Genomic DNA, 10,419 nt, shown 5'->3' with positions numbered 1-10,419 from the left:
CACTCTCTCCACCTGCCCTGCGGAACGGGGCGGACGCAACCAAGCGGATTAGGTGAAAGGCATTTTAAAAAATACTGCAAAAGCAAAGCGCGTTTGCAAACATTCAACCAAAACTTTAACGTAGTCATCACGGGATGACGCTTTTGGAGGAAGGGAGTGGGGTCAAGGAATTGCACAGGGCCCGGGACACTGCAAAGGTCAAATACCATCGCTCCCGACCCCTTAATCCCAAGAGCACTTTGCTCCGCCCTCCGGGCTTCACTGGACCCGCTGCCCTCTTCTCGCCGGGCCTGTGTCTTGGTCACTAAATGCCCTAGAGGGTGCGATCAAGCCTCCCGCGCCACCGCCCCTACTGCAGGTGAGAAAGACGCGCGCCCGGACGCCGCCCTAGGTGCGCCGGCTCGCCAGACCCGGAAGCAGGCACCTCACGTGCTCTGCGGGAACTCGTGGGGCGCCGGCCAAGGGGGCGGGGCGTCTCAGGCTCTGCGTGCTTGCGTCATCGCGTAGGCTGGCGGGGCCGCGGGATGGGGAGGTGACGTATCGGGCGCGTAAAGTGGCTGTGGGCGGGTCCAGGGACTAGGGCGGAAGCTAGCACCGCCTCTTAAAGTTGCCGGGGCCTTTCGGTGTGCCGCCTTGAGGGCTGCGGACCGCGGCTCCTTTAAGCGTCGCCGTGACACGTGTGTGAGGCGGCGGAGGCCCGGATGGTGCGTGTGCGGGGCCCGTGCCGAGCAGACGCCAGCGCTGCGGGCCTGCAGCCGGGCCAGCAGCCGAGCTAGCTGAGGGCTGGGTAGGCTGGGGCCGGGTTGGGGCGGCGCGAGGGCCGGGTGGAGAGCTTCCGCCCGGCGGGGCGTGGGAATGTGACTCCCGACGCGGGGCGCACCGGCGGACGCTCCGGGGAGACACGGGTGTTTGTTTGCGAGGGACTTGGGGGTCCACGGAGAGGCACCAGGGCTGCACCGTCCGCAAGGGGCTCCGGGGTCCACGGGGAGGCCCCGGGCTGCGCGTCCACGGGGGTCTCCGGGGTCCACGGGGAGGTACTAGGGCTGCGTCGTCTCCGAGGGCTCGGGGGTGCACGGGGAGGCCCTGGAAATGTGTCCTCGGTCCGGGTTGCCTCGGGTCTGCTCTCTGCTCTTCTCCACACACCGGGAGCGACCCGCGATGCAGGGAAGAGCTGCCCCGTCCAGGAACCCAGGCAGGGGAGGAGGCAGCAGCCTATGGCGGTGTTACGCACAGACGCATCATGTATGCAGAATTCAGACTTTCTTTGGAATGGCTTAATTCCAAATAAAGGGGAGGGCGTTCAGTTTGGCAGCGGAGTTGATGTCTTGTTTGTTCTCTTGTAGTAAGAGATGTGGGAAAGCTCGCCTCTGGAGAGGGTAACATTCCTTATGGTCTTGGTCGTGGTCGTGGTCATGGTCCTGGTGAGGGGATGGGTACAAGATGTGAGTTTTTTAAATATCTGTTTCTTTGGGCGGGTAGTATTGGGTCTCCCCTGCGGTTCTAGGAGCTAGAGCAGCGTCCTAAAACAGAGACGGATGAGAGAGGAAAACATCCTGGCTCTGACACAGTCCACTGTCTGTAAGGGATGCGGAGAATCAGGCCTCCAAGGAGAGGGGCGCTCAGTTTGCTCTTTCCTGGCTGGGGACCGATGTTTGCTCTGCAGAAGAGCCCCCTCTAAAAGCGCCCCAGGGAGGCCCCAGCCCTGTGCTGTCTGGGGCTCCTCCCCGCCAGCACGTGGTTGACCCTGTGAGTCTCCAGTGCATTTTATGCTGGAAAAATGCATTTAAAGGGAGGAGGGAGAGAAAATGTTCTTGAATGGTGATTGATTTAAGGAAGCTTTATTTGAGTAGAGGTAGAAACGTGCACAGATAAACGTGAGCTGGTCCTGGCCCGTGAGGAACGTGCACTGGAGAGAGCATCCTTCCTGAGTTTTGAAGCAAGTGTGTACATCAGAGGGCTTGTGATGATTACAGGGACATTTTTCTCTGGGTTGCTGCACCTCAGAAATAAATCATTTTTAGGTTGTTGCTTAATGTTTCGGGTGGAATGGGTGATGTAGAGGTTTGATCTTCCTGTTGAAACTTGAAAAATTCTATTTGTTCAAAATCTCTTGACTCCACATCGAGGAGTGGGCTATGTGGGATGGGTGGGTGTTCTTTAAGTTATTTATCTCGAATTAAACTGGGTTCGGTCTCCCAAGTTCTGTTTATCCTCTAGCTTCGAGGGGTTCCCAAACCCATATCCGCCCATGACAAGAGTCCTTAGCAACGTGTGATCTTGACAGGAAGAGGGACATTGTAGGGAGTTTTCATGAAACAGAAATCTTTACAGATTGACTTCATTCTGAGATCATGTTTATTATGATCTTTAGTTTTTCTTTCTTTCTTTCTTTCTTTTTTGCTGTTAATATGCTTTTACTTATGGACATCAGACATGGTATATCTGGAACTTGCTGTAAAGTAATGTGGGCTCAGGAGAGGAATCGACTGGTCCTACACAATAATTATTGACGCTGAATGAGGGGAGCATGGCGGTTCCCTGTGATGTTCTCTACATTGTGAATGAACGTTTTCACAGTAAAAAGTTTTTAAGTACCTTAATTTTCTGTAATCACAGTGATTGTGGTTGGTAATTAAGAAAAAAAAAAAGCAGAGTGAAAATTTGGCAACTCTCATTGCGCCATTTTTTTGGGAAATCTTACTGGCTCATGTCATCTGAAAGTTGGAGATGATTATCTGTTATCTCTTAGTCTTTGCAAATGTGATGGAGTCTGGAGTTGACCGGCGTGTGGGGAGATTTTTGTTCACTGGGCTTGTCACTGGCGTGAAGGTTAAGGTATGGAACAAAGGGCAGTGTTTTCATATCATGTCCATTGAAATTGTTTGTAGTTAGTTAGCTCAGCTTTTCACTCTTTCTAAGTCCCGCACTATCCATATTCCTTCCGCCTTAATGCTGACTGTTCCCGGTAGATGGTTGGCCTTCCTGCTCCGCGTCCAGGGAGTGGGGCTGATGAGACAGCGGGAAGAGAACTGGCCTCATGTGATGCTGTGTTCATCCCACAGACTCTGACACCCATTCTGGACGACACGCTTGTGGCTCTGGTGATTGAACAGGCCAAAGCCTGGGAGCACGTGATTTTGAGGGCCCAGCACCACACCTGCCCAGTCCGGCCAAGCACCTGACCCCATGCTGCAGGAATAGCACGCCCAAGTTCAGACACCCCAGGTAAGCCCACATGTGGTCCAGCAGCCATTGTTCAGTTGGTGAGAGCTCTTAGATAATTCCCCTTAGGAAAGCTTCTTTTATTTTTTTCATGTCAAAGAACTTGTGCTTGCTTTTTTTAAAATAATGGTCTTACATTTCTGTTCTTTACAGAAATTTTTATAGAAAAAGAAATTGGATCCACATACAGAATTAGGTGCCCCATAACCATAAATCTGGATGGTTTACCAAGAGGTGCTGGACAGGGTCCTTTCACTCGAGGAGAGTTTTGGATCCACCTGACTAGTTGGGTCTCCTGGCTCAGGCCAGCGACCACATACCCGGGGGAAGTCATCATTTTTCTGATGGGAGTAAGCTGTGTAAGGAACTATTTTTCTAACTGTGACTCAAATAGTCCTTGAGCTTTGGCCGGGGTGGTTGAGTTGACAGGTAGTGTGTGTAGTTAGAGGTGATGGGGATTTCCGGTTTGTTACAGTTTCTACACTGCGGCTTTAGGGACTGTTCCGCAGCCAGCAGTCAGCTCTCACCCAGTGTGTGTCTCCCCATTAAGCTCACAGGCACCTTTGACACTGTTTTTTTTCCTATTTTACAAAGAACGGTCTCCCGCAGTCACAGTGATTGTCCCTGGAGTCTATAGCTAATCCACGCTGGAATAACCCAGGCCTGCCGCCTTCTGGAGCCTGAGTTGCCGCCACGGCCCCTGCCTGCTCTGCCCCCCACCCCCCCTTAAGTTTAGGCGTTTTGTGTACACCATTCTAGTCCTATTACTATCTTTTCTCTTCTCCCTCACTTTTTTTTTTTTTTTTTAATAAATTTATTTATTTTTAACTGTGTTGGGTCTTCGTTTCTGTGCGAGGGCTTTCTCTAGTTGCGGCGAGCAGGGGCCACTCTTCATTGCGGTGCGCGGGCCTCTCACTATTGCGACCTCTATTGTTGCGGAGCACAGGCTCCAGACGCGCAGGCTCAGTAGTTGTGGCTCACGGGCCTAGTTGCTCCGTGGCATGTGGGATCTTCCCAGACCAGGGCTCGAACCCATGTCCCCTGCACTGGCAGGCAGATTCTCAACCACTGCGCCACCAGGGAAGCCCTCCCTCACTTTTAAAAAGATAATCTGAACTGATTCACTTTGTTATAAAGCAGAAACTAACACACCATTGTAAAGCAATTATACTCCAATAGAGATGTTTAAAAAAAAAATAAAAGATAATCTGTACAAGCACTATCCAGTAACACAAGCCACAAGTATAACTGAGTTTTATAGTGGCCACATTAAAAAATAAAAAGAAGCAGATGAAATGAATTGTCACAATATAACTTATTTAACCCAGTATATGTAAAATATGATCATTTTGGGGACTTCCCTGGTGGCGCCGTGGTTAAGAATCCGCCTGCCAATGCAGGGGACACGGGTTTGAGCCCTGGTCCGGGAAGATCCCACATGCTGTGGAGCAACTAAGGCCAAGAGCCACAACTACTAAGCCTATGCTCTGGAGCCCGTGTGCCACAACTGCTGAGCCCATGCACCGCAACTACTGAGCCCAGTGCGCCTAGAGCCTGTGCTCTGCAACAAGAGAAGCGAGTGCTTGCTGCAACTAGAGAAAGCCCGCGTGCAGCAACAAAGACCCAACTCAGCCAAAAATATATATGTATATATATGATCATTTCGGCATATAACTAGTCTTAAAATTACTGAGATGTTTTACATTTGCAAACTGAGTCTTCGAAATCCAGTGTGTGTTCTACACTTACAGCACATCCCAGTTTGGACCAGCCTCACTTCTTCTGTTCAGTGGCCCAATGAGGCTCGTGGCCTTTGTTTTGAAGAGTACGGGTCTGAGCAGACGAGTGTGCCCACCTCACTCTCCGTGCGAATTCCTTTATTACATGGATTTGTGTGTGCAACTAGAGTGTCTTGTGAGAATTAGTGTTTTCCTGGTTTTGAGCATACGTTAGGACCACATGGTTGCCTCTTGAGGGAAATTGCACCAAGTATGACGTCCAAAGTCACTTGATGGTACTTGTTGAAGAGAAGACGCCGAGAAGGTAGTCTCGCCTCCTCCGGGCCGTGTCAGTCCGTTTAGTGCTGTTTGCGGAGGCACTTTGTCTTTTTGAGAGGAGAAGCGTGGGCATCGCTGTGTCCAAGTGGTCAGTACTACGTCTCGTGTCACCCTTCCTTTGTAAGGTTGGCGGCCGATCCAGAGCCGCTTTCATGGTGGGTCACATCCATAAGGCCCAGGAGGGGGTTGTCAGGGAAGGGATGCTCTGTTCCTGGGACCCGCTTACCCGCCGCTCCGTGTTCTTCCTTATCCCCGCAGTGATGCACCATGCCCATAGTCGACAAGTTGAAGGAAGCCCTCAAGCCTGGCCGCAGGGACTCGGCTGACGATGGGGAGCTGGGGAAGCTTCTGGCCTCATCCGCCAGGAAGGTCCTTCTGCAGAAGCTGGAGTTTGAGCCGGCCAGCAAGAGTTTCTCCTACCAGCTGGAGTCACTGAAGAGCAAATACGTGCTGCTGAACCCCAGGACAGAGGGAGCCGGCTGCCACAGGAGCGGGGATGAGCCACAGGCCAGGACACAGGGTACTGTGAGAGGGCCTCGCTCTGTGCTGACCAAGTGGAGGGACAAAACGTTGACTGATTAGTAGGACCAGAAACGGAGTGTGGTGACTTGTGAATGTCGTGCGTGGGGTCAGTAGATTTTAGTTATGGAAGGAACGGTATGGGGTTGGTCAGAAAGAGATCTGTGTCCTTAGAGGTTCAAGAGCAGGCCTTGGACACCGGATGGAGAAGGGGGGTGGGCTCAGTGCCAGTGCCCGGTTCTTCCAGCTGCTGGTTCTCGGGACCTCGTCCTCTCATCCACAGAGGGGTCCTGGGGCGCTAGACCGACGCCGTCAGGGAGAGCCGTGGGGTGACAGGCGTTCTCCTGGGCTTCTGCCCCCGGAGAACCCAGTCGCCCCCGGATGCCGCGTTCTGAGCCCGTGCCCACTGAGTGTGCCACGGCACTTGCTCTCGGTGGTCTGCCTGGGCACGGAGTCAGATGGCCTCCTCTCTCCCATCCCTCCCCCTCCAGGCAGCGAGCACACGTACGAGAGCTGCGGTGACGGCGTCCCCGCGCCCCAGAAGGTGCTCTTCCCCGTGGAGCGGCTGTCGCTGCGCTGGGGGCGCGTCTACCGTGTGGGCGCGGGGCTGCACAACCTCGGCAACACCTGCTTCCTCAACTCCACCGTGCAGTGCTTGACCTACACGCCGCCCCTGGCCAACTACCTGCTCTCCAAGGAGCACACGCGAGGCTGTGAGTGAGCGCTGGGGGGGGGGGGGGGGCTGTGCACACGCATGGCGGCGAGTGTGCACGTGCAGTGGGGTGACCCTGGGTCCTCGGGGCCAGATGGTCTCCTAAGTGGACAAACCCATGTGCTCAACGGTGCTGCCAGTTCAGCCTGGGTCCAATTCAGGAGTGAAGTAGTAACTGATAAATAGTAACGCTTTATAGTAACTGGTAAATCCTACATTTGAATTGTGCCAGCTGCAGGATGGGCCGTGAAAGAGAATCAGGTAGAGTAATGGTCTCTAAACTGGTCTGAAAGTAATTACCTAAAGAGAGAAAAGGGTTTTCAAAAGATACCTCCGAAATACATGTATTCGGTTGTTTTATACACCTGTTTTTGTAGCAGTGTTTTATGTACATCATAAAACGTCCTCCAAAGTGGAAATTGAATGTGGGTAAAATAAAGATGAAAGAAAATATAACTTACCCAAACTGAAGAAAACAGAAAGTCTGAATAGCCTTTCCACCATTAACAAAATTAAGTCAGTGGTTAAAATTTTTCCCATGAAGAAAACACCAGGCTGAGACAATTTATGGGTAAGTTTTATGAAACTTTTAAGAAACAGATCATTTCAATGCTTCCTGAACTCTTTCAGAGAAAAGAAAAAGAGAGAAAGCTCCGTAGCTCGTTCAATGAGGTTCTCTTAACTTGGATAACAAAATTAAAAAGCACAATATGAGAAAGAAAAATTACAGTTCCTTCTTGTTCATGAATATACATGTAAAAATTCTAGATAAAATACTAGCAAATTCAGTAGTCTTAAACACTGTGAGCAACTTGTGTTCATCCTAGTAACACAGGGATGTTCTAATATCAGAAAACCTCCAAATGTAATTGTGGAGCCAGTATAGCACAGCAGTTACAAGCACCACTCTGGAGGCTGGCCTGCTGGGTTTACATCCTGGTTCTGCCACCCGGCGACTGAGTCCTTGAGAATTACCTGACCTGTTCCTCATCTGCAAAGTAATAATAATATTTCCTTCACAGCGTTTTTGTAAAGCTTAAATGAATTGTGTAGAGTGCTTAGAATAGTACTTGGCACTCAGTAAGTTCTACATCCGTGACTGCTAATCTTGCTACCTTAGTTGCCGTCACTTTATTAACAGATTAAGAGAGAAAGGTCACCTGAAAATAGGTGCCCCAAAAAATTATGATAAAGAAAACTCTTAGCAAAGTAGCAACAGAAGGGATTTTTTTACTAATATTGATAAAAGGTATCTAGCAAAAACTACAAAAAAGCATTCCAATTAGGAAAATAGTAGAAGCACACCTTTTAAAATACGGAGAGAAGCAAGGGTGGCCACTCTCTGTACTTGTGTTTGATATGCTGGTCCTGGCCAGAGCAGTGACACAGGAGACAAGAGGAGGGAGTAACACTTGTTGGTTGAAAATGATACTCCTGCGTAGAAAAACAAAGGAATCCATAGACAAATCAGAAATTCGGGGGAATAAGAAAGAAATTTGGCACTATGACTAGATATAACATCAATATACAAAAAGTTACTTGAATTTGTCTACACCAAACAAGAAATTGTTAAAAAAAAAAAAATTGGGGCTTCCCTGGTGGCGCAGTGGTTGAGAATCTGCCTGCCAATGCAGGGGACACGGGTTCGAGCCCTGGTCTGGGAAGATCCCACCTGCCGCGGAGCAACTAGGCCCGTGAGCCACAACTACTGAGCCTGCGCGTCTGGAGCCTGTGCTCCGCAGCAAGAGAGGCCGCGACAGTGAGAGGCCCACGCACTGCGATGAAGAGTGGCCCCCGCTCGCCGCAACTAGAGAAAGCCCTCGCACAGAAACGAAGACCCAACACAGCCAAAATAAATAAATTAATTAATTAATTTAAAAAATTTGCTATTATAAAAAATTGTATAACAGCAACAAAAATGATAAGTGTCGAGACCCAAATTACCAAGATATATGTGGAAAACCTTTCCTGGGAATTTAAGGGCATTATATGATAACCTACACACATGGAGATCGCTGCCTTCACAGAGGGAAGCCTCAATATTATAAAAATGTTGGTTCTCTCCCAAATTAATATAGAGATTATTGTAGCTCCAGCTGATTCTAAAATTTATGTGGAAAAGAAAAGCAAAGGACCAAAATCACCAAGACACCTGTAAAGAATATGAGAAGAGGTATACTCTAGCAGCTGTAAAGTCTTCTTGTAAAGTTAGAGAAGTTAAAATGGCATAGAATTGAGTCAGGGAGGGAAGTACTGACCGATGGAGAGACAGCCCAGAAACAGAGCCACGAATGCGTGGACATGTGGCATTACACACCATTTTTTCACATATACATGTGTCTCCTGTTTTAAATAAATGGAACTTAAAAATAATTAGGGTTTACATACGGAAAAAATGAAATAGAATCCCCATTTCACAGCATACTCACACCAAAAAATGGATTTAAAACTTCTCAAAAGGGCTTCCCTGGTGGCACAGTGGTTAAGAATCCTCCGGCCAATGCAGGGGACACGGGTTCAAGCTCTGATCCGGGAAAGTCCCACATACCGCGGAGCAACTAAGCCCATGTGCCACAACTACTGAGCCTGCGCTCTAGAGCCTGGGAGCCAGAACTACTGAGCCCGCGTGCCACAGCTACTGAAGCTCACATGCCTAGAGCCTGTGCTCTGCAACAAGAGAAGCCACCGCAATGAGAAGCCCGCGCACTGCCACAAAGAGTAGCCCCCACTTAGCGCAACTAGAGAAAGCCTGCGCACAGCAACGAAGACCCAACGCAGCCAAAAATAAATAAAATAAATAAATTTATTTTTAAAAAAACTTCTCAAAAGTAAAAACAATGCTTTTATAACAGACGTGAGCAAGTATCTTTCTGACCTTGGGTTGGGAGAAAGCACTAACCATTAAAAAAATTGATGAATTCGGCTGCATTAAAATTAAGAACTTTTGTTCATGAAAAAACAAAATACAAACAGGGAGCTACAGACGAGGAGATGACACCTGGGATGCATAAACAATGAAGGATTGGTACCAAGAATATATACAAAACCACAAATCAACAAGGAAAAGAGAATAACATATTAAGAAATAGATAAACATTAGGAGCAGGCATTTTATAGGAGAGGAAACTCATGGTCACAGAGCAGAGGAGGAGATTGCTAGTAACCTCGTAATCTGGGAGACGCTTTATACCTTTGTGGTCAATGAGGATTCAGAAGTCTGACGGTACCGAAGGCCATAGGGGATGGAGGTCAATGAGATTCTTTGTAAACTCCTGGTCTTAGTTGGCATAACTACTTTGGAAAACAATCTGGTGTTCTCTGTCATATAATCTACACTTAACAATTCTACAGAAAAGCTCTGATATCTGCACCAGGAAACCTACAGCAAAAAATTGTAAGCAACCCAGGTGCCCATCAACACAATGGGTACTTGAATTATATAGGCACATGGTAGAATATTATACGGCAGTGCAGAAGAATGGATTTGCTCCATGAATGAGTCTCAATAGCATAGTGTCAAGTGAAGAAAAAGTCCCAGAAGACTGCATGCAGCATGAATTCCTATTTATAAAATTGAAAAGCAGACAATTTGTTGTTTAGGTGTACATATATGTGATAAAACTTAAAGTGATTTTTATAACTAGGTAAATAATTAGAAATCAGGGCAGAACCAGAGGCAGGGACATGGGAGCGTGGGAGGAACATCGTTATGATAAAAGTTTGGGATTGCATGACGTGTTCAGGGATATTAGTTATATTATTAAAAAAGAATGAAAGAAGGCCAGGCTATGGGAACGACTGTAGTAATTTAAATGTCTTGTAATGGTTCACAGCAGCACTAGCTACTGTATCAAGGCACAGTGCACACTTCTAAGATGAAGTTGATTCTAAATCTGTTTCCAGTAGTTA

General features: G+C 48.5%; 1 protein-coding gene across 4 annotated transcripts in view; it reads left to right on the top strand.

The window, feature by feature from the left end:
- Positions 1 to 676: 676 nt before the first annotated feature.
- Positions 677 to 10,419, top strand: part of USP36 (ubiquitin specific peptidase 36) — a 35,807-nt gene continuing 26,064 nt past the window's right edge. For 3 of the 4 annotated variants that reach the window (XM_059906918.1, XM_059906917.1, XM_059906915.1), the window contains exons 1-4: positions 677 to 787; positions 3,063 to 3,225; positions 5,538 to 5,799; positions 6,290 to 6,511. In XM_059906918.1, the coding sequence (XP_059762901.1) occupies positions 5,547 to 5,799; positions 6,290 to 6,511 (475 nt within the window). In that variant the 5' untranslated portion in view covers positions 677 to 787; positions 3,063 to 3,225; positions 5,538 to 5,546. Of the gene's footprint in view, positions 788 to 1,364; positions 1,443 to 3,062; positions 3,226 to 5,537; positions 5,800 to 6,289; positions 6,512 to 10,419 lie in introns of those variants that run through there. The other variant, XM_059906916.1, reaches the window with a different exon arrangement.

Source organism: Balaenoptera ricei, chromosome 20 (assembly GCF_028023285.1).
Source record: "Balaenoptera ricei isolate mBalRic1 chromosome 20, mBalRic1.hap2, whole genome shotgun sequence".
NCBI classification, from domain to species: Eukaryota; Metazoa; Chordata; class Mammalia; order Artiodactyla; family Balaenopteridae; genus Balaenoptera; species Balaenoptera ricei.
Note: the sequence above shows the minus strand (reverse complement) of the source record. Positions and strands in the feature narration are given on the sequence as shown.